The sequence below is a fragment of the Salvelinus alpinus genome, chromosome 2 (assembly GCF_045679555.1).
Source record: "Salvelinus alpinus chromosome 2, SLU_Salpinus.1, whole genome shotgun sequence".
Taxonomy (NCBI): Eukaryota; Metazoa; Chordata; class Actinopteri; order Salmoniformes; family Salmonidae; genus Salvelinus; species Salvelinus alpinus.
Window position 1 is genome coordinate 20,215,553 of NC_092087.1, and position 24,175 is coordinate 20,239,727.

General features: G+C 41.8%; 1 protein-coding gene across 1 annotated transcript in view; it reads left to right on the forward strand.

Annotated features, from left to right (window-relative positions):
- The first annotated feature begins 2,967 nt into the window (after window positions 1–2,967).
- LOC139556067 (E3 ubiquitin-protein ligase PDZRN3-B-like) overlaps window positions 2,968–24,175 on the forward strand; it is a 137,340-nt gene continuing 116,132 nt past the window's right edge. Inside the window, exons 1-3 of the mRNA XM_071369574.1 lie at window positions 2,968–3,786; window positions 14,363–14,449; window positions 17,086–17,193. Coding sequence (XP_071225675.1) covers window positions 3,073–3,786; window positions 14,363–14,449; window positions 17,086–17,193 — 909 coding nt within the window. The 5' untranslated portion in view covers window positions 2,968–3,072. The remainder of the gene's footprint in view (window positions 3,787–14,362; window positions 14,450–17,085; window positions 17,194–24,175) is intronic.

Below are 24,175 nucleotides of genomic sequence, written 5' to 3' on the forward strand. Positions count from 1 at the left end.
ATTGTACAAAACTGATGATTTTGTACTTTTGAAAGAAGAAGAAGTAGAAGAAAAGGTCATTACATTACTCACGACATAGCCAAATAATACCATAAAGGTGTCAAGAAATTACATCATATTTTACTCGTGAGATACCCATTTATCATGTGGAAGAGTTGACACGTTACCTCAGTCTTTAATTGACTGCTAGTGTGCATTCTCCTTCTGTCACTGTGTCCCACAGAGCCATTGATGAGCCTTTGGTTTTAGTCTTTGATAGTAACACATGTGGAATGGATTTATAAAGCACGGCATCACATGTAATTGGATTTCCCAAAGAATAGACAACCAATAGATGTGTTTCCCATCAGCAATATTATGGAGTCTGATGAACAAAGATGGACTTTGCTCACAAAAGAAAGTTAAGCTGCCAGTGTGCTGGTCATTCTTGTCCCATCACTGAGCATAACTGGCGTGCCCTGTGAGTCTTTTATGACCATAACACTTCCTGCCGAGATCGAAAATGCACGAGTTTAAATAGAGGTGCTTTTTTCTTTATGCAGAAAATAAATTGAGAGAGAAACAGCCACATAAAGGCACGTACACACACAACTACACACACACACAACTACACACAAAAACACACTTATGGGGATTGGCTAATAGAGTGCTATTACTACAGTCCCTCTGTCCCTCTACCAGAGTCCCTCTGGTTCTATTACTGTAATTAGCCAAAGACCTAGCCTAAGGTATGTACATACAATATCATACAGAACAATAATTTAAAATGTAACGGTCGTTTTCCTCGTCTGAAGAGGAGCAAGGATCGGACCAATATGCAGCGTAGGTTGAAACCATCATAATTTGAATAACGAAGACGAAAATACACTTGAACAAACTACAAAATAATAAACGACGTTAACAGACCTGAACATGAGAACACATAAAACAATGAACGCACAAACAGGAAGGAACGAAACGAAACAGTACCGTGAGGTGAACAAACACAGTCACAGCAAACAATCACCCACAAACAAACAGTGAGAACAGCCTACCTTAATATGGTTCTCAATCAGAGGAAACGTAAAACACCTGCCCCTGATTGAGAACCATATCAGGCTAATTGAAAATGAACCCAACATAGAAACACATAACATAGAATGCCCACCCAGCTCACGTCCTGACCAACTAAACAAAGACAAAACAAAGGAAATAAGGTCAGGAACGTGACAGATATTGTCTGTATCTAGGTTACATTTCTGTATCTACTGTAGGTTACAGTTTTGTCATCTGTCCCCTAGTGTACTCACTGCACTGTGTGAAATAGGAAGACAGCCTGTCATTGTCAACATGAGTGTAAGAGCTGCAGGGTGGCCTACATGCCAGCCAAAACACTTTTAAGAATATCCTCTTTGCTTGTTCTCTCTGTCTTCTGGGATTTTAAGTGTGTGTTTCAGCGGGAAATGAAAATGTCACTTGCTATTAAGTGTTCTTCCACCCATTTGTTTTCACAAGTGCTCTGCCTGTCTGAGACTACAGCAGTTAGCGTGTCATGTCTCCAAAGTCCTAGTGACATGTCATGCACACTATGGTTATCAGCACACAGCATTTGTCTACACACTGTGTACAAAACATTAGGAACACCTTCCAAAATACTGAGTTGCAACCCCTTTTGCCCTCAGAACAGACTCAATTTGTCAGGGCATGGACTCTACAAGGTGTCGAAAGCGTTCTACAGGGATGCTTTCATGTTGACTCCAATGCTTCCCACAGTTGTGCCAAGTTCTCTGGATGTCCTTTGTGTGGTGGACCATTCTTGATACACACGGGAAACTGTTGAGCATGAAAAACACAGCAACATTGTAGTTCTTGACACACTCTAACCAATGCGCCTGGGACCTACTAACATACCCCATTCAAAGGCACTTAAATATTTTGTCTTGCCCATTCACCCTCTGAATGATACACATACACAATCCATGTCTCAATTGTCTCAAGATTTGTATCCTTCTTTCACCTGTCTCCTCCCCTTCATCTACACTGATTGAAGTGGATTTAACAATTGACATCAACAGGGGATCATAGCTTTCACCTGTATTCACCTGGCCAGTCTATGTCATGGAGAGAGGATACCTTGTCAGTTGGACAACTGAATGCATTCAACTGAAATGTGTTTTCTATATTTAACCCAAACCCTCTGAATCAGAGAGGTGCGGAGGGGTGCCTTGAATGAATTCCACGCCAGGGGAGCATTTGTTGTTGGGGCTTAACTGTCTTGCTCAAGGGCAGAATGGGGGATTTTTCCACCTTTCCGGCTTGGGGATTCGAATCAGCAACCTTTCAATTACTTTCCCAACGCTTTAAATCAATAGGCTACCTGCCGCCCTGTAAGAGCAGATGTTCCTAACATTTTGTACACTCAGTGTATACATAGCTAATACCCTGAAGTGTCTTAAATTGAGTCACAACTAGCTAGGTAAGACATAGAGCCATAGCTTTGTGTAATAATATCGCAGACACTAACATGGTTTGACACAATGAGAAGTCACACTCAGAGCATCATCCCTCTACAGAGAAGCATAGCATTATGCATAATGATTATGGCTCTAAATTGCAGGAAAAAGCTGTTTCATGTGTTTGAAAAAATGCTAAATTCGCCCATTTACAGACTGGGGGCATAGCCCCCATATGTACCACCCCCAAGCCATCCTCATATACTTTGTGTCCCCTTAGATTTTTTGGGGTGCATGACACCCCTACGTGCAGCCTATTTTTCTTCGTAACTACAATGTAATAATTGCATTAATAAACGTTTCCTCGATTGAGTTACAATTTAAAAAGCTTAAATAATTTTTCGATTCGTAAATTAGGCCAATTGATGATTGCTTTTCAGTCTGTTGCACGGCTCTTACGGCAGTTACGGTAGAGAATTCCTCCACTTTTTTCCCGAAGAAGTCTCGGTCAATTAGTTTAGACAGTCAGGAGAGCTTGAAGTCAGTCTACAGGATACTCCTCCAATGACAAATTAAAACACCCATTACTCCTACTTCGATCTGTGGGAATCCCGGCAGAGTTTTGGATTTATTTAAAAACATGGGATTTGAGTTGGATCGGTTTAAAGGGGCTGTGGACCCAGATTTTAAATGCAACTTGTGTAATAAAGTTCTAGAAGACCCGCTCACTACTCCGTGTGGTCACGTCTTCTGCGCAAGCTGTGTGCTGCCTTGGGTTGTCCAGAAAAGCAGCTGCCCCGTCAAATGTCAAAGGATCTCCACGACAGAGCTGAACCACGTTCTCCCTCTGAAAAACCTGATTCTGAAGCTGGACATAAAGTGTGACAACCATGCCAGAGGCTGTGAAAAAGTGGTAAAGCTGCATCATCTAGCAGAGCATGCCGAGATGTGCGATTACTCACCGGCCAAATGCAGGAATAAAGGATGCAAGGAGGTGCTCAATCTGAAGGACATGGATGCCCATATGCGCGAATCGTGTGATTACAGACCGGTCGGGATATGCGACAGTGGATGTGGCTTGATGCTCATCCACAAAGAGCAAAAACTAGACACCCATTGCTGTTTGAAAGCCATGAAAGCACATAATAGTGCATTGCACGGGAAGGTGGTCAACTTGGACAAAGAGTTCAAGAAGCAATCATTGAAATCAAGCAAAAGAGAGAAATCACTTCTTGCTCAACTCTCCGCGGTGCACAATGAGCTACAAATGACAGCGCTGAAGTATCAGAAGAAATTCACTGAATACAGTGCAAGGATCGATTCGCTGACTAGGACCCTTGTTCCCCCTTGCAAGGTAAGAACGTTTCAAAAAGCATGCTACGGAATTTGTGGCTATTACAAATAGTTACTTTGTTTGTGATTGTCCATAGTTCTATGTTACCTTTTATCTATAGAGCGCGCGTACTGTCATTATTTTCACATTTGCTCTACTTTTTTGCATTTTCCGTTACTTATGATATGTTTGTATTAACCAGTTTAAAACTTTAGTGGTACGATGTCTGCCAGGTTAAATCATTGACCAGATATACTTTGAGTCTCCTGTGGTCAAACACCGTTGCATTAGGCCTAGTCTACTACTAAATGGCGTTTAATCTAATTTCTAACGACGAATGCGGCTACTTGTAGGTGACAAGTAATGGCCAAAAGTTTGTTTATTTTCCTCAGTTTGCCATACATAGGCTATATAGATTAGATGGAGCTTCCGAGTGGCGCAGTGGTCTAAGGCACTGCATCTCAGCCCTAGAGGCGTCACTACAGACACCCTGGTTCGAATCCAGGATGTATCACAACCGGCCGTGATTGGGAGTATCATATGGCGGCGCACAATTGGCTCAGCGTTGACCGGTGTAGGCCGTCATTGTAAATAAGAATTAGTTCTTAACTGACTTGCCTAGTTACATAAAGGTTAAAACAATTAAATATGTCTATCTGCTGCATTTACAGCCAGCTGGCAATCTGGGGGAGGGACAAATATTTACTGGTGTCCACACGGAACCCCCGACAGGGTTAATTGGGACTTTCTGTCTGCAAACGTTGCAATATAGTATTCTGTTGTAATTACATAATAAAAGTGATGTTGTAGTAATAATACTAACGTGTTATTTAATCAGGTTGTATTACTATGACTAGTATTGTATTTTTTTCCTAGAAATCAATAAACATATAAATATATGAAAATCTTAAATATACACTGAGTGTACAAAACATTAAGAACACCTTCCTAATGTTGAGTTGCACCTGCCCTTGCCCTCAGAACAGCCTCAATTCGTCGGGGCAGGGACTCTACAAGGTGTCGAAAGCGTTCCACAGGGATGCTAGCCCATGTTGGCCCCAATGTTTCCCACAGTTGTGTCAAGTTGGCTGGATGTCCTTTGGTTGGTGGACCATTCTTGATACACTCAGGGGCTTGAAAAAAACAGCAGTGATGCAGGTCTTGACACAAACCGTTGCGCCTCGCACCTACTACCATACCCCATTCAAAGGCACTTACATTTTTTGTCTTGCCCATTCCCCCTCTGAATTGTACACACACAATCCATGTCTCAATTGTCTTAAAAAATACTTTTTAATAAGCCCTTCATCTACACTGATTGAAGTGGATTTAACAAGTGACATTAATAAGGGATCATAGCTTTCACCTCGATTCACCTGGTAAGTCTATGTCATTGAAAGATATGTCCTTGATGTTTTGTACACTCAGTGTATATCGCATATGTTTATATGCTAGTCAGTGCATAGTTTTTGCCATGTTCTATAGCCAAGTCTTGGACTCAACACAGTGAACATAAAAGGATAGAGGCCTCCCTTCTGGTCAGCTAGGGGGAGGTTGAAATGTTTATGATCTTGTATAAGTCCATATCAACACATGGTGGAAGAACAGGTAAGGTACACTATAAGCCTACAAGCATTCTGAATATAAGGGAACGTACACACCAGCCTGGTCTCATAGACTAGATGTAACATAGTAAGGGTAAATCCGGACACTCAAATTAGTATGATATGTTATGTTTGGTATAAGACAAGGTTACTTAGTGGGGTGGGTGGGTGTATAACGTGAACGTCTAGCAACCCAAAGATTGCGTGTTCGAATCTCATCATGGCCAACTTTAGCATTTGTCACTCGTTTCAGGAAACTAGGCATATGTCGCACATCACAACTTCACAGGAGAGCCATTTAACCTGTCTCACTCCCCCGTTCCGCTAGCGGAACTCCTCCCACATTCCACTGAAAAGGCAGAGCGCGAAATTCAAAAAAATGTTTTTTAGAAATATTTAACTTTCACACATTAACAAGTCCAATACAGCATATGAAAGGTACACATCTTGTGAATCAAGCCAACATGTCCGATTTTTAAAATGTTTTACAGGGAAGACAAAATATGTAAATCTATTAGCTAACCACGTCAGCAAAAGAGAGCACTTTTCTAACTCCATCAGTTTTTTACTCCGTCACTAGCTATCACTAATTCGACCAAATAAAGATATATATAGCCACTAACCAAGAAACAACTTCATAAGATGACAGTCTGATAACATATACAGTGGGGAGAACAAGTATTTGATACACTGACAATTTTGCAGGTTTTCCTACTTACAAAGCATGTAGAGGTCTGTAATTTTTATCATAGGTACACTTCAACTGTGAGAGAAGGAATCTAAAACAAAAATCCAGAAAATCACATTGTATGATTTTTAAGTAATTAATTTGCATTTTATTGCATGACATAAGTATTTGATACATCAGAAAAGCAGAACTGAATATTTGGTACAGAAACCTTAGTTTGCAATTACAGAGATCATACGTTTCCTGTAGTTCTTGACCAGGTTTGCACACACTGCAGCAGGGATTTTGGCCCACTCCTCCATACAGACCTTCTCCAGATCCTTCAGGTTTCGGGGCTGTCGCTGGGCAATACGGACTTTCGGCTCCCTCCAAAGATTTTCTATTGGGTTCAGGTCTGGAGACTGGCTAGGCCACTCCAGGACCTTGAGATGCTTCTTACGGAGCCACTCCTTAGTTGCCCTGGCTGTGTGTTTCGGGTCGTTGTCATGCTGGAAGACCCAGCCACGACCCATCTTCAATGCTCTTACTGAGGGAAGGAGGTTGTTGGTCAAGATCTCGCGATACATGGCCCCATCCATCCTCCCCTCAATACGGTGCAGTCGTCCTGTCCCCTTTGCAGAAAAGCATCCCCAAAGAATGATGTTTCCACCTCCATGCTTCACGGTTGGGATGGTGTTCTTGGGGTTGTACTCATCCTTCTATTCCTCCAAACACGGCGAGTGGAGTTTAGAGCAAAAAGCTCTATTTTTGTCTCATCAGACCACATGACCTTCTCCCATTCCTCCTCTGGATCATCCAGATGGTCATTGGCAAACTTCAGACGGGCCTGGACATGCGCTGGCTTGAGCAGGGGGACCTTGCGTGCGCTGCAGGATTTTAATCCATGACGGCGTAGTGTGTTACTAATGGTTTTCTTTGAGACTGTGGTCCCAGCTCTCTTCAGGTCATTGACCAGGTCCTTCCGTGTAGTTCTGGGCTGATCCCTCACATTCCTCATGATCATTGATGCCCCACGAGGTGAGATCTTGCATGGAGCCCCAGACCGAGGGTGATTGACCGTCATCTTGAACTTCTTCCATTTTCTAATAATTGTGCCAACAGTTGTTGCCTTCTCACCAAGCTGCTTGGCTATTGTCCTGTAGCCCATCCCAGCCTTGTACAGGTCTACAATTTATCCCTGATGTCCTTACACAGCTCTCTGGTCTTGGCCATTGTGGAGAGGTTGGAGTCTGTTTGATTGAGTGTGTGGACAGGTGTCTTTTATACAGGTAACGAGTTCAAACAGGTGCAGTTAATACAGGTAATGAGTGGAGAACAGGAGGGCTTCTTAAAGAAAAACTAACAGGTCTGTGAGAGCCGGAATTCTTACTGGTTGGTAGGTGATCAAATACTTATGTCATGCAATAAAATGCAAATTAATTACTTAAAAATCATAGAATGTGATTTTCTGGATTTTTGTTTTAGATTCCGTCTCTCACAGTTGAAGTGTACCTATGATAAAAAATTACAGACCTCTACATGCTTTGTAAGTAGGAAAACCTGCAAAATCGGCAGTGTATCAAATACTTGTTCTCCCCACTGTATATTGTATAGCATATGTTTTTTTTGAAAAATTTGCATATTTATGGTATAAATCATAAATTACATTTCAGCTACAATCAGAAATTGCACCGAAAGCAGCCATAACATTTACAGACACCAACGTCAAATAACTAATTACTCATCATAAAACATATCTGAGAAATACATACTGTGCAGCAATTGAAAGACAGGATTCTTGTGATTCCAGACAATATTTCAGATTTATTAAATGTTTTATAGCGAAAACAAAATGTAGCGCTAAATTAGCATAGCCACGCCAGCCAGAACCAGCTGGGCGCCCACGACCAGTTCACATGCACGACCGATATATGAAATAACATTATAAATTGGGTCTTACTTTTGCTGATCTTTCATCAGAATGTTGATCAAGATGTCCTTAGTCCAGATGAGTCGTTCATTCCATTCAGAATGGTACCTTTCCCACTTCATTTAGCATGGGTACTAGTCGAGTGGCACGGATCTCTCCAAGTAAACAGTCACACAACGGAACACGGCAAAACTCCCGAAAAAAATTCAAATAATCTGATTAAACTATATTGAAAAAACATACATTACGATGATATGGTCTCATTTATCAAATCAAATCCGAGCCGGAGATAGTTGACATCCGAAACGGCAGCAAAACAAAACACAATCTCTCTTCTAAGTCGCGCGCTTCAGACTTCCGGAAATGGACGGTCACGTCAAAGAAATAGGTCTTATTTCACGTCAGAACAAGATAAACACAAAATTTCTCCTCTGACGTCCTCTTGACACCCAGAGGAAGGCGTATGAGGTGTGTTTCGGGTCATAGGTGGCATGACCATGTATAGGCAGAGCGTTGAAGCGAGCATAGACATCTTGCATTCTACTTCCTGTTCAGGGAAAGTGCTGCCAAATGACTTCTGTTCCACTCAGAGAAAAAATTCAAACGTTTTTAGAAACTAGAGGTTGTTTTCTATCCAATAGTAATAAAAATATGCATATTGTACTAGCAAGAATTGAGTACGAGGCCGTTTAAAAATCATACGATTTTCACCAAAAGTGAAAATAGCACCCCTGGTCCCCAACAGGTTTTAAAGTACACTTTTTTAATCAAATTGCATTTTTGGGCAGAAATGCCTGCTGGAACAGGTGAACTTTAATGCGCATTCATAACAAACATTTATGCCATCTGTAAATACGAATACAATTGTTACATTAGCCCCGGAAAAATGAGCAACCTTCCCGCTAGCCATGATTGGCTGAGATAATGAGTGGGCTGGACATGCCAAGAGATGAGTTCAGATTGGTCTGCCATGTAGCTTCTGTCTATAATATGAGCTGGTCAGTATGTGTAGGTAATCCTTACTAATGCTGCTTTTTTGAAGGATATCACGTAATAAAACCGCATAAGTGTTGCTGTCCACTTTCTGGTGGACCGAATTTTGAAATCAATGGAATTAGAGTATGATAGCTAAGGAGATGGAGAAAATTCTGTCGTTTGATTGCAAATATGCAGACGGAGTTGAAAGAGAGAACACACTGTTCACACTGCTGTTGTATAAAAAACCTGTCTCCGGATTACATCTTCAAACTAAGGGCAACCATGGCATCCGTTACAGAGAGTGAGAAGTGTCCATCCATGTATACGGGTAAGAGAGCCTACCCAGCTAGCACAGTGGATCTGGGCCAATTCTGGCTGAGAGTCGGGGCACCCGGCTGAGAGTCAGAGTCTGCCGATGTCATGTGGCCCGAGTCTGAGCCGCCTTCAGCAGTAGTACCTTTGGCTAGAGTGCGGGGATAGAGCTCGGGCCGATTCCAGTGTGAGTTATCTGGCCCACATGTATTACTTGGGGCTCGGGCTGATTCCGGTGAGAGTTATCTGGCCCAAATGTATATATTACTTGGGGCTCGGGCCAATTGGGGCTACTCTCTGGCAGATGATTACACAGGTTTTTTTTATAATTAACATTTCATTATTTATTTTTCCATACTTTCTCATTGTTTCTGTGATCAAAAATACAATTAACATTTAAATGAAATTCTTTAAGAGTCCTGTGTAGTATTTTTGTATTTTCATACTTTGTGCAAGGCAATTGATAGGCATTAAAAACTTAGTGGATGGAGCCTCCCGAGTGGCACCGCGGTCTAAGACACTGCATCACAGTGCAAACTGCGTTGTTACAGATGCTGGTTCGAGACCTGTGCCGGCAGCGCCCAGGAGACCCATGAGGCGACGCACAATTGGCCCAGCGTCGTCTGGGTTAGGGAGGGTTTGGCTGGCTGGGATGTCCTTATCCCATCGCGCTGTAGCAACTCCTGTGGCGGGCCAGGTGCATGCACACTGACACGATCACCAGGTGTGTGGTATTACCTCCAACACAAAATGTTTTTTTGTGGATGGGTATAATTTGTATGTATAAAATGTATAATAGTAATATTTAAAATTACTAAGTCGGAAATTTTCTATATATTTATTTAAATTTGTATTGGGCCTCTTCTGGGGGGATTCTGGTAAGATGCCGGCAAAGTCGACTGAATTCTGGTAGATGGAAATGGCCCAATGTACTTGGGCCGATTCTGGGCAGTCATTCATTTTGATTCTGGGCTGAGTATGAAACCCAATTCAATCAGTTCTGGCCCCCCGGAGGAGGGCCGCTTCTGGGCCGAATCCTCATTGCTAGCTGGTTAGCTAGCTACATTTTCAGATATTGCATGTTTCTAATTTTGTCAGAAAGTTGTTTTCATTTCAAGTTAGTGTACTGTTAGCTAGCTAGCTAACATTAGCTGGCTGGCTAGCTAGCTGACATTACGTGTATGATCTGATATTTGTATCTCTAGCATTGCTAGTTATAGCCTAATGTTAGCTAGCTAACATTGAACCTGGTTGGTTAGCTACCTGCAGATTCATGCAGGGTAGTAACGTTATGAGTTGGGATTATGATTCATTGTTTAGCTAGCTAGCTACATTATGTTTTGGTTCATTGTTTAGCTAGCAAAACACTCCATTATGCAAGTAACTATTTTATGCAAGTAACTATTTCAATAGAATGTTTATGATGTCACTGTGATAACTGTTGATAGCCGTAGCTGGTAAATTTGCTCTGGCTATCTACTCCGATTACAGAGCACTCTCATCTGAGTGTACCAGAGCACAGAATAACTGACAAATTTACAAATGCTCAACACCCGTTGAATATGGCTGGTGTCAGTAAACATTGTCAAAAAAGCGTAATCCAATTTTTGCCAGCAGCACTGTTGCAGTCACCAACACTCTGGATAACATAAAAACAGCCTAAACAGCTCTGCAAGGGCGAGTAAGATGGTCAGAGTGAGCTGTTCTCTTATTTGTGTCTGGAAGTAGCTAGCAAGCTAGCCAACGTTAGCCAGTTAGCTTGGGTGCTTGACTGCTGTTATTAGGTCAGAACGCTAGAATCAACCCTACTCCTCGGCAAAAGAGTCCAGTGTGCGCTCTGAACGCGCCGAGAGCGAAACGCTCTGAATTTACGAACGGACAATCTGACAACGTGTTTAAGAACGCTCAGAGCACACTCTGGCACTCCAGATTAAATTTACAAAAAGACCTGTAGTTTAAACCAGCCTTTAGTCTTGAAATCTTTGGTTGTTTAGTACATAGCCTCACACGTGAATCCTTAACGAGATGGGTGGGGCTAAAGCTTAAGAGGGTGTGAATAATGCTTAACGGGTGTAGACAAAGAAGAGCTCTGCAGTAGGTGTACCAAAACATACAATGGCCATTTTCTCAAAATTACTTTCCCATTGTTCCTAAATTGTAGTGTATGATATACCATTTTCTATCTCTGAGCTTCTACATTTATCCAATGTAAAAAAACACAATTTCAATTTTGCTTCATAAGACGCAATCGAGCCTCGTCGGTCACATTTTAGCTAATTAGCAACTGTGCAACTACTTAATACTTTTTATCTACTTTTTATCTACTTTGTAACTACTTAGCATGTTAGCTAACCCTAACTTTAACCCTTTAACCTAACCCTAACCCCTAACATCTTAACCCCCACCTAGCTAACGTTAGCCACAACAAACATATACACATTTTATTCGTAACATATCATACAAAATGAATGATGAACATCCACAAATTAATACATACAATACCATACGAAACATAACATATACTAATTGTAGTGTCCCAGATGTACAAGTACTATGTTATGTCTGCCCTTGAGTCCAGGTTGGACAGACATGTTAGTAGTGGGACTTGTTTAGACCTTTACCTAGTGTTATTGTGTTTTCTCCCCTTGCTTTTGCACTCTTTTAAAATGTGTGCTGCACCCCATTACCACAGTATTACTTGATACACTATCAGATTTGACGACTAACATGTTTTTTCAGCCTGGTACCAGAGGAGGAAAGAGATTAAGATTACACTTTCAAAACACTTTATAGATTCAGGTTTCTTATTTAGTACTGTCTGTTCAATCCTTTGAAATGGCTGCACTGTACAAACTCCGTTAAAGTGGATGAACAAAGAAAGTTCTTCTCCTCCTTGAAGCTCTAATCCCTGGAAAACATCTCCAAAGGAATTATTTCTCAAATTATCCATGAAAGAAAAAGAGGAAGCTAGAAAAAAATAATTGTGGATGATGTGGTTAGTTTAAAAGGCTTTTTCTCTTCAGATTTTTTTCTTCAGATTCAGTCAAGCAGTATGAACAGGATAGCTTGGCAGGTAACCTCAGTGCACATGTGGCAGTATCTGTGGCAGTATCAAACAGAAAGACACAAGTGGAATTAACTGTTGGAGTCGGGCGACATGTAGACTGTCGCTGCATTGCAAATCTCAGCGAACCAGCGTCTGTGTTTTTACTTGGGCTAGTTCAGGTCACGTGTTATCAGATCTTCTGAAATCAGATTCAGGCTGACATATTTGCTCTCCAATCGACTGCCATAACAGGAGAAATATCAATGGTGACAGGTAACCTCCTTTGACTGCTGGGTTTGGAACACAGAATCTCAGCCACATTGAAAAATGTACAGGAAAACATGGCATAGGCCAGCTTTCCAGTGCTGATATACACCTGGCTTCTGACTGACAAGGACACTAATACTGACAGTTGTGGCTGCTTCACGTGATGTGTTGTTGTCTCTACCTTCTTGCCCTTTGTGCTGTTGTCTGTGCCCAATAATGTTTGTTACATGTTTTGTGCTGCTACCATGTTGTCATGTTGTGTTGCTACCATGCTGTGTTGTCATGTGTTGTGGCCATGCTATGTTGTTGTCTTAGGTCTCTCTTTATGTAGAGTTGTGGTGTCTCTATTGTCGTGATGTGTGTTTTGTCTTATATTTTTATTTTTAATCCCAGACCCCGTCTCCGCAGGAGGCCTTTTGCCTTTTGGTAGGCCGTCATTGTAAATAAGAATTTGTTCTTAACTGACTTGCCTAGTTAAATAAAGGTTAATTAATTAAATAAATACATACAAATGTACAGAACAGAACAGAATAAGGAAACTGGCTAAGATTGACTGGGCTGAATATGGGATGTGGTCTTTCTCTGTGATTCTGTCATAAATAAGGCTACATAGGTTAGGTGAATGCGAAGCAAGATCAACATTGTCTGTGATGATTGGCGTCTGTCTGTGTCTGTCTGGCATGACATGCTCACCCCACTGGTTTTAGAAGTATTCAGTCCTCAGTACACATTGTCTTGTTTCTCAGTTCCTACAGATGTAGGCTATCCTTACAACATAGTATAAAAGGAAGGGACAATACTGAATGCATTGACTAACTTGCCTACCCTTCTACTTTCAGTCTTTCTATATTTTTCATATTCTTAGATATGCCATTATCCTTTCAGGAAATAGCCAATAGTTGTTTTGAAACATAGAACTCAGTACACATGCGCCTTCACAACTTGTTCCAGCAGCAGTGCACATTCTTCCATGGCAGACCTACAGTATAGGCTAGTACTCGGCACCTTATCCTGTAGCCTATATGGCAGCCGGACTCAGTCATGACACTGTACATACCGTTAATACCTGCTTTTATATTTAGTCCCTGTATGCTATGGCATTCTCCATACTGGGATGACCACTGACATGATGGTCCCAGCACCAGTCCCACCCTCTGACTGTCCCCTTAAGAAGCAGATTAAGAGAGCTGACTGCACTGGTTTCTCAGCGTTCCACTTGTCATCCCTCCATTGACAGAGAGGTCTACTGGTGTATTAATACACATAGCAAATGGCTTTTGGAGCAAGAGAAGGAGAGAGCGAAGGAAAAAGCCTTAACCCTTGCTTGAACCAGTCACTTGACAGCTCTTTCCCAGAGAGCTAGCTAAGCCACAGAGAATCATGATATAGGTCCACACCAGTGAAGTACTAAGATGTGAGAACAGATGGATCTCCCCCCACCTGCTACCAGCCATGTTGGTTACGCTGATACCTTTACATATCCATTTACGGTGTATGGAGTAGCTTGGGGTTCTGCACTTTTACCTGAGGCCATTTCTATCATACCTCAAATACTCAATTGACTTCTAGGTTCATTTCATAGATTTGTTCAGTACTTTCTACTGCGTCATTCCAAGTTATTTTTGTGTTGTTTTAAGTGAAAATAAGCACCTGCTCTTTGTCTGTATGTCTGTCTGCAGGGAGTTTTATTTTAGTATTTTTTATGATTTGTTCAATAATTTATTTTATTCAGTGATATTTGTCATTTGGGTTGTTAATGACTTCCTGTACTCTTTCTGTCTGTCTGTCCACAGGGCGGGGAGACAAAAAACGTCACAGCCATCCTTCATCGGGAGGGAGGTTCTCTGGGCTTCAACATCGTGGGAGGACGACCATGTGCGGTAGGTTACAAGTGGCATCTCTGGGTTACTGTTTTATCTCATTGATGGTCAGCCAAGTGTCATATGGGAAATCAGGAATGGAGGCAAATACTTGAACTACGATTAACTATAGTTTTGTGTTTTACCCCTATACCGACATAGCTTGCACACACAGTGCAAGTATTTTTTGGGCTCCCGAGTGGAGCAGCAGTCTAAGGCACTGCATCTCAGTGCAAGAGGTGTCACTACAGTCCCTGGTTTGAATCCAGGCTGTATCACACCTGGCTGTGATTGGGAGTCCCATAGGGCGGTGCACAATTGGCCCAGCATCGTCCGGGGTAGGCCGTCATTGTAAATAAGAATTTGTTCTTAACTGACTTGCCTAGTTTTAAAAAAGGTAAAATAAAAAAGTATCTCTCTTGAGCCTATGTGGATAGATCGCATTGTGTTTGTTTAATGGTTAGGTTTAGCGGATTTGTTTTTTCAGATAAAACTATAATTACTTCATATGAGGATCAAATTAAGGTTTATGACTGTGCCCACACTATTGTCCTCTTTAATTGAGGCGACTATGATGACATGGTAAAAACAGACGTGGTGTGAAGTGGGTCCTCTGCCCTGAGCTGATAACCTGTTATGGCCTCTGTGTTTACTGTCTCACTGTCTTCGCCGACAATCATTAATGATGCCATTGGCTCCCGAGAGGAGAGGGAAGAAATATCACTGCTGAACTGGGATTAGGGCATGTATTCACAAAGATTCTTAGAGTAGAAGGACTGATATAGGATCAGTTTTGCCTTTCTAGATAATAATGAATACAGTTATATGGAAAGGGGGGACCTGATCCAAGATTGGCAATCTTACTCAGATACTTTTTAAATTTGGGCTCAGAGATCAGTTAGAACTGGGTCTCGTATACTTGGAGCATCTCAATCTCTGTACAGAGTAAGCTGGTCCCAGTTCGCAGTATCTTTTTTACTGGGAAGAATGTGTGCCAAAGTGTTCCACTCAGGGCTGTTCTGTGGTTCATTTAAATTGCTATAGTGACGCACTTTGCTGTGGCGACATGGATTATTACAGTAAAACGTTTTACAGCAGGAAACTATAAAAAGGACCAAACACCGAAAGCATTTTTTCTGGATTCCATGGTCTTTCCGGTTCACTTGACAGAACCATGCATCAACCCAAAGAGAGTTTTGACAGTGAAGAGAAAGAGAAAATGTTTAAGTTATTGCTCATTATGTACATTGAAATATGCACTTTGCTATCAAATGAAAAGAGCTTTGTTATTTTTACATCTGGGGAACTGATCTGCGGGCCTACAAAACACAGTAGGCAGGTGAGGGGAGGACGGCTTGTAATAATATCTGGAATGGTGTAAATGGAATGCTATTTAAACACAGAAACCATGTGTTTGATACCATTCAATTTACTCCGTTCCAGCCATTACTATGAGCCCGTCCTCCCCAATTAAGGTGCCACCAGCCACCTGTGCTACAAAAGGGGGTCCCATGCACTCAACTTTGCTCGAATTGTCTTTAAGGCTAGAATAACTTCATAAAGAGGTCACCAAATCCTCTAAAATAAACTATTGATTAATGGCGTTTTCACCCTTGACTAGTATTGATGCGATTCAGAGATAGAGTTGGGTTGGACACCAGGCTGAGTATGATTAAAGGCTGGCCTTCATAGACAATGTAGGGTCTAAGTACTGAGTTTGTCCACACTGTGGCCCCAGGGCAGGGGGATGCATGGCAAAGCATCAGGCCTCTCACTCTCCTGCTGTGACATTCCCTTGGCAATCCGGGCCATTTTGGGGGAAAATGTGTTTGTTTCACAGTTAACAATGTGCTGTGATGAGTTTGGGAAAAAAGGAAGCAGACCTGAAATAATGAATTGCAGCATTCACACCTTGACTTCTGAGGTTTCTTTAAGTATTCCATATAAATTTAGCACACTATCGCACGACTTGGCAGAGGCGCAGGGTTGGTTTGATGTGGTTTTAGGAGAGAGCTGAGAGGGATGTTGGCAGTGCTTTGTTAAGCCAATCGTAGCTCTTACAACTCAGGGGTCACAGCCTCACTGATGGACGCAGAGTAACTCAGATCCTTCCAACACATCCATTCAACGTTTAGCCCCTCTAACGGGCTGGGTCACAGTTGTATTATCCAGCCCTAGGAAACATGTCAACTGGCAGGCCAATTTGGCACTGGGGCTCTGTGGAGCCCAACATTAAGCCCTGTGTAATGTGCACCTGCAACCACTTGCCAGTCACTGCAGGCTGTTGAGCCCTGCGGTTAATCGCTGGGTTAACAAGGCTGCGTTGATGACTGCAGTTGCGTTCACATGTAAAGACCGGCAGGGTGTCTCTGACCCTGATTGGTGGGAATGGGTAATGGGAAAACCATTTTGAATTGTCTGCATAATGTCCTCACGACTTTTGAAAGTAGGTTAGGCAGATTTTGCAAGAGATTTGTTTAATATTTTAAAGATATTATTTTTGCTGAATATTTTAAAGTAAATTACCATGTATTGTAATTAAATATTTTTATGTAATCATCTTCAATAGTTACAACTATTTCTTAATCAATTTCATCAATGTGTTATCTAAGATGATCAGAAAATGGGTCATTAACATGGCAGTTTTTTCCCCGCAGGACGACCATAATGGCACTTTGAATGAAGGCATTTTTGTATCCAAGATCGTTGAGAAGGGACCAACAGACAAGGAGGGAGGCCTTCAGATCCACGACAGAATAATGGAGGTATGTGATTGACCTTCTGTACCGTTTCGTGTGAAGGCCAAGAACCAGGAGGTGAGGTGGCTTCTGGGGCATTTAGTACAGCACTTAGCATGTGTCCATTTTCTCCATGCTAAGAAATAAAGCAACAGAGAGTCTGATGGTGAAAGACGATCAAAACCAGGAATGTTTTTTTGAAATACAGACACAACAGTAACAGATGAACATTGCTAAACAACTTTGACTATATTTGCAGAAGTTACATGCAGCAAATGTCTCTTATGGTAATCATTAAGACTTTTAGTGAGACAGCACTGTAAATAGAGTTAGACCAACCTGAGCCCAGGCTGTCTCTCTATGTTTGCTATAGCTGCTCAAAAGAGGCACTCGTTTACTGACTAGCTGACGAATTCCTTCTGACAGACCTGCTGTGGAGCAGCATCCTCTCGCCTTCATACAAAATCTCACTGTGTAAAGGTCATGTGCTCCCGCGGGTCACTTTTAAGGGTGTACAGAAAACCAACATCACAAAGGTTTATTTTATAGTTCTAGTGTGAACCAGAGGTTGTCACAAAGGATGCATGGAACTCAGATGTTAAGTTTAACTGTGCATTACTGTATTTGTATTTATTATCGATCCCCATTAGCTGCTGCCAAGGCAGTAGCTACTCTTCCTGGGGTCCAGCAAAATTAAGGCAGTTTATACAATTTTAAAAACATTACATTACATTCACAGACTGTGTGCCCTCAGGCTGCTACTCCACCACTACCTCATATTTACAGTACAAAATCCATGAGTACATGTGTGTATAGTGTGTATGTTATTGTGTGTGTATGCATGTGTCTGTTCCTATGTTTGTGTTGCTTCACAGTCCCCGCTGTTCCATAAGGTGTTTTTTAAATCTAATTTTACTGCTTCCATGAGTTACTTGATGTGAAATAGAGTTCCATGTAGTCATGGCTCTATGTAGCACTCTGCGCCTTCCATAGTCTGTTCTGGACTTGGGGACTGTAAAGAGACCTCTTGTGAAATGTCTTGTGGGGTATGCATGGGTATCTGAGTTGTGCGCCAGTAGTTCAGACAGCTTGGTGCATTCAACATGGCAATACCTCTCATAAGGTATTATCAGAAGTAGTGATGAAGTCAATCTCTCCTCCACTTTGAGCCAGGAGAGATTGACATGCATATTATTAATATTAACTCTTTGTGTACATCCAAGGGCCAGCCGTGCTGCCCTGTTCTGAACCAATTGCAATTTTCCTAAGTCCTTTTTTGTGGCACCTGACCACGACTGAACAGTAGTCCAGCTGCGACAAAACTAAGGCCTGTAGGACCTGCCTTGTTGACAGTGCTGTCAAGAAAGTAGAGCAGCGCCTTATCATGGACATACTTCTTCCCATCTTAGCTACTGTTGTAGCAATATGTTTTGACCAGGGCAGTTTACAATCCAGGGTAACTCCAAGCAGTTTAGTCAACTCAATTTCCACATTATTTATTATAAGATTTAGTTGAGGTTTAGTGAATGATGTGTCCCAAATTCAATGCTTTTAGTTTTAGAAATATTTAGGACAAACTTATTCCTTGCCACCCACTCTGAAACTAACTGCAACTCTTTGTTATGTGTTGCAGTCATTTCAGTCGCTGACATGTATTGTGTTGAGTCATCCACATACATAGATACTCTGGCTTTCCTCAAAGCCAGTGGCAATTCATTTGTAAAGATTGAAAGAGTAATGGGCCAAGACAGCTGCCTTGGGGAATTCCTGATTCTACCTGGATTATATTGGAGAGGCTTCCATTAAAGAACACCCTCTGTGTTCTGTTAGACAGGTAACTCTTTATCCACAATATAGCAGGGGGTGTAAAGCCATAACACATACGTTTTGACAGCAGCAGACTATGATCAATAATGTCAAAAGCTGCACTGAAGTCTAACAAAACAGCCCGCACAATCTTTTTATCATCAATTTCTCTCAGCCAATCATCAGTCATTTGTGTAAGTGCTGTGCGTGTTGAATGTCCTTCTCTATAAGTATGCTGCAAGTTTGTCAATTAGTTTACTGTAAAATAGCATTGTATCTGGTCAAATGCAATTTTTTCCAAAAGTTTACTAAGGGTTGGTAAGGCTGATTGGTGTGCTATTTGAGCCAGTAAAGGGGGCTTTACTATTCTTAGGTAGCGGAATGACTTTAGCTTCCCTCCAGGTCTGAGGGCACACGCTCTCTAGTAGGCTTAAATGGAAAATATGGCACATAGGAGGGGCAATATCATCTGCTATTATCCTCAGTAATTTCCCATCCAAGTTGTCAGACCCCGGTGGCTTGTCATTGTTGATAGACAACAATAATTTTTTCACCTCTTCCACAGTAACTTTACGGAATTTAAAATTACAATGCTTGTCTTTCATAATTTGGTCAGATATACTTGGATGTGTAGTGTCAGCGTTTGTTGCTGGCATGTCATCCCTAAGTTGCTAATCTTGCCAATGAAAAAGTCATTAAAGTAGTTGGCAATATCAGTTGGTTTTGTGATGAATGAGCCATCTGATTCAATGAATGATGGGGCTGAGTTTGCCTTTTTCCAAGAATTTAATTTAAGGTGCTCCAAAGCTTTTTACTATCATTCTTTATTTCATTTATCTTTGTTTCATGGTGTAGTTTCTTCTTCTTTTTATTCAGTTTAGTCACATGATGTCTCAATTTTCAATAAGTTTGCCAATCGGTTATGCAGCCAGACTTATTTGCCATTTATTTTGCCTCATCCCTCTCAACCATAACATTTTTCAATTCCTTGTCAATCCACGGGGATTTAAGTTTTTTCAATAATTTTCTTAATGGGTGCATGCTTATTAGCAATTGGAATAAGCAATTTCATAAATGTGTCAAGTGCAGTGTCTGTTTGCTTCTCGTTACACACCACGGACCAACAGATATTCTTTTAACATTGGAATCACTACAAAACTTCTTATACACTATATTAGGCCCAGCCTTTGGAACTTTGGTTTTCCAAGATATGGCTACTATTTTGTGATCACTACATCCAATGGATCTGGATACTGCTTTCAAGCAAATTTCTACAGCATTAGTAAAGATGGGATCAATACATGTAAGCCGCAAGATGACAAATGACATTTATGAACATTTGAACATCTTGGCCATGTTCTGTTATAATCTCCACCCGGCACAGCCAGAAGAGGACTGGCCACCCCTCATAGCCTGGTTCCTCTCTAGGTTTCTTCCTAGGTTTTGGCCTTTCTAGGGAGTTTTTCCTAGCCACCGTGCTTCTACACCTGCATTGCTTGCTGTTTGGGGTTTTAGGCTGGGTTTCTGTACAGCACCTCGAGATATTAGCTGATGTACGAAGGGCTATATAAAATAAACTTGATTTGACGTTTGTGTTTATCCATTGAAATATGTTTTTAAAAAAGTGTGCATCAAGACTAGATTGATAATAGTAGATTGATAATAGTAGTGTATCTGTCCTGTAGTTCTTCCACTTACTCTAAGATAAATCCTTGAGTTCTGAGCAAGCATCACACAAGTAAGCATTGATGCTTGATAGATGGGAGATTTGCACAAAAATGTAAGCTGCATGCTCAGATTTGTAGTTACTATGTATCCCTCTAACCATATCTTGATCCTTGGTATTGACATGCATACGTTTTAATGCTAGCACCAGAGAGACAGATACTGTACAACAACCTATCCCTCAACAGTAACCACTTCAAGCAGCAGTAACAAGTGGCTGAAATCCCACTGTTCGTTAAGATCTATCATAAGATCCCTTGACAATAGACAGATTTAAGCCACCAAAACCGACAGCAGTTCACTTGGCGCCTAGTGACTAAAGACCAATGGGGCCTCCAAGTGGCCTTGTTGCCTGTTCTGTAAGGAGAGATTCGTTCATGTGCTGTGTGGCTGTCAGTGTGACTTACTGGGAGAAGGTGTGTGTGTGTGTGTGTGTGTGTTCTAGGGTGACTTACTGGGAGAAGGTATGTGTGTGTTGTAGGGTGACTTACTGGGAGAAGGTGTGTGTGTGTATTGTAGGGTGACTTACTGGGAGAAGGGTTGTGTGTGTGTGTTGTAGGGTGACTTACTGTGAGAAGATGTGTGTGTGTGTTATAGGGTGACTTACTGGGAGAAGGTGTGTGTATGTGTGTGTTGTAGGGTGACTTACTAGGAGAAGGTGTGTGTATGTGTGTGTTGTAGGGTGACTTACTGGGAGAAGGTGTGTGTATTGTAGGGTGACTTACTGGGAGAAGGGTTGTGTGTGTGTGTGTGTGTGTGTGTGTATGTGTGTGTGTGTGTGTGTGTGTGTGTGTGTGTGTGTGTGTGTGTGTGTGTGTGTGTGTGTGTGTGTGTGTGTGTGTGTGTGTGTGTGTGTGTGTGTGTGTGTGTGTGTGTGTGTGTGTGTGTGTGTGTGTGTGTGTGTGTGTGTTACCAGGTGGAATCAGTGTACTGAGCCATCTGAGAACACCTCTATAGGATCCTGCTATTCTCAGTTAATAGCCATCCATCTTTTATAAATTAAAAGAAAGCAGATTTAGCTTAAGGATGATATTGGACCCACATTTGGTGTTTTTGTCTCTGTATTGTCTTCGACCTAATGGGGGAGTCACAGAGAGGAGTGGGTAGAGCATTAGGAGAACAAGGACATGTAGAACCTCAGGACAAGACGAGAAACCAAACCGATCCAATTAATAATACTCATTGTGTACACTGACGGTGCATGGTTAATGTATCCCTGGGTGCTTTTCATTTGATAGGGAATCTGATATCAGAGGTGGTTTAAGTTTCTCAATCTCAACAATCCTCTTTGTTACAGCTAAGCAGAAAAAAGTACCCTTTCATATTTTATAAGGCACAATAGTTCCGTTTTGTTTCCTACCTGGGGTGATGGAGGTCTCAGTGGGACCAAGTGATGAACTGAGGGGGGAAATGAATAGCAAGAACCCACCGGCAGTTCCGTGTATTGTACTCCCAACCCTGTGTGGCTAAACCAACAGCCTGTAGCCTCATCCTGCTCCGCTCGCTATGTAGGGCCCTGTGCACAGCTGGAGCATGCATTTTTAAACCTCCCAGTCCTGCCTCGTCTCTCCCACACTCCTCTGGCAGTGCTTTTCTTTCTTTAGTGCTACTTTTCTCTACTTTAAGGTTGGATGCAACGTGATTCATTTTGAATGGTTGTTTGTGGATGTGGCACATTTATGGGAGGGTGGCAGGTAGCCTAGTGGTTAGAGCTTTGAGCTGACAAGGTAAAAATCAGTCTTTCGGCACCTGAACAAGGCAATTAACCCACTGTTCCCCAGTAGGCTGTCATTGTAAATAAGAATTTGTTCTTAACTGACTTGCCATGTTAAATTTAAGGTTACATTTATTAATTTCCTGGCATATTGGTATGTAGGCTATGTGTAAGTTGAAGATCTAGTTTAAGTCAGGACTGTATTCCTCCAAATCCACATGGTATGTAGCGTTCTGGTTGTAATGTGATAGTTTTGGCTTGATTTTGTGCTCAGATTCTCAATAAAGGACTGGCTGACCTGGCTGACATGACAGCCATCAGGGTGTCACTCATCATGCTTTTACCATTCTGATTTCATTGTCCCTATCCCCTTTACAGTTGGGCCTGCACAAGAGAGATGTGAGATCCAACAACTTTAGTGCTTACTCATCACCACCAACAACACCCTCCTACCATTTCCATTGCCTTTGGAAATTAAAGCCCTTTTTTTAATGAACACCATATGAAAGTAAATAATCTAAAAGCAGATAATGTGGATCACCATTCATGCATCACAAAAAAGTCCCAGTGCCTTGCCTTGCTGCGGGGATCAGCTGGCCTATTTGGAGCCATTTACATAACATGTGGAACTAAGACAGAATAACAAGTTCAACTGAGGAGGCAAAAGTACTGGAGTCAATTCTTTCATAGGAAAGCACATGGTGTGGTGTTCCATCTTCCCCCTGTGAAGGTTGTCGTTCCAGGAAGTATACATGGATAGGGTGGCAGGTAGCCTAGTGGTTAAGAGCGTTGGCCAGTAACCGAAAGGTCACTGTTTTGAGTCGCTAATTGAAAAATCGGTCGATGTGCCCTTGAGCAAGGCACTTAACCCTAGTCGCTTCTGCAAGTCGCTCTGGATAAGAGCGTCTGCTAAATGACTAAAATGTAAATGGTCCTGGCTTGTTCCTCGGTAACAGCCTCTTCATGGGGGAGTGTGATGGCAGATGTCCCTCCTCTGCAGCGCTGCTAATACTTCAGCCTGGGATGAATCAGCTCATGAATGCCTCCTTGTTCAGCACACACATTTTCTCATAACCTGGATCTGTGTTTGCTTTCGCTCGCTCTCTCCGCAAGCTGAATATCTGGTTCGGAGTGGATGTGTTTGCCTGAGAAGATTTAATAAATAGGTTTATTTAAATTAAACTCATGTGGCTCGGTATAGGCAAAGAGAGCTCTGTGTTGTGGACCTTATCTCGACAGGGGGACTTAGTTTAGTCAATGTTTTCACATTTGCCTTAAAGTGAGATGTTGTAGTAGATGTAAGAAATTGTATTCAAACATGTTTAACTCTTGAGGTTTTCCTCTTTCTTTTTTATTTTACAGTTGCCTAGCCATCTGCCTGCACATTTCATGTAGCCCTAGTCTCTCAGGGCTAGATCTTCACATTGACACACCACACATTGTTAGTGCTTATAAAAGGAAATGTGTGCTTTGCTGTTTTTGTCTCCAAGAAATGTCTCTGGGTGTTTACTCATGCCTCAAATGTTATGCTGAATCTTAGCACCATTGTCTGCAGGACTAAACCAATGTCACAATCCCAAAATGACTGTTCCTGATCTCTCAGGGAATGGAGTTTGTTGTTTTTGTGGAGTGCAAGAAGGGGAGGAGAACGAGGATGCTGACGCTTCAGTTGTAAATGTCACCTTGTAAATCCTCTGCAAACACTCTCAGGTCATGGAGGTTGAACAACAACAACTACTTTAAAATAAACTGACATTGAGGAGA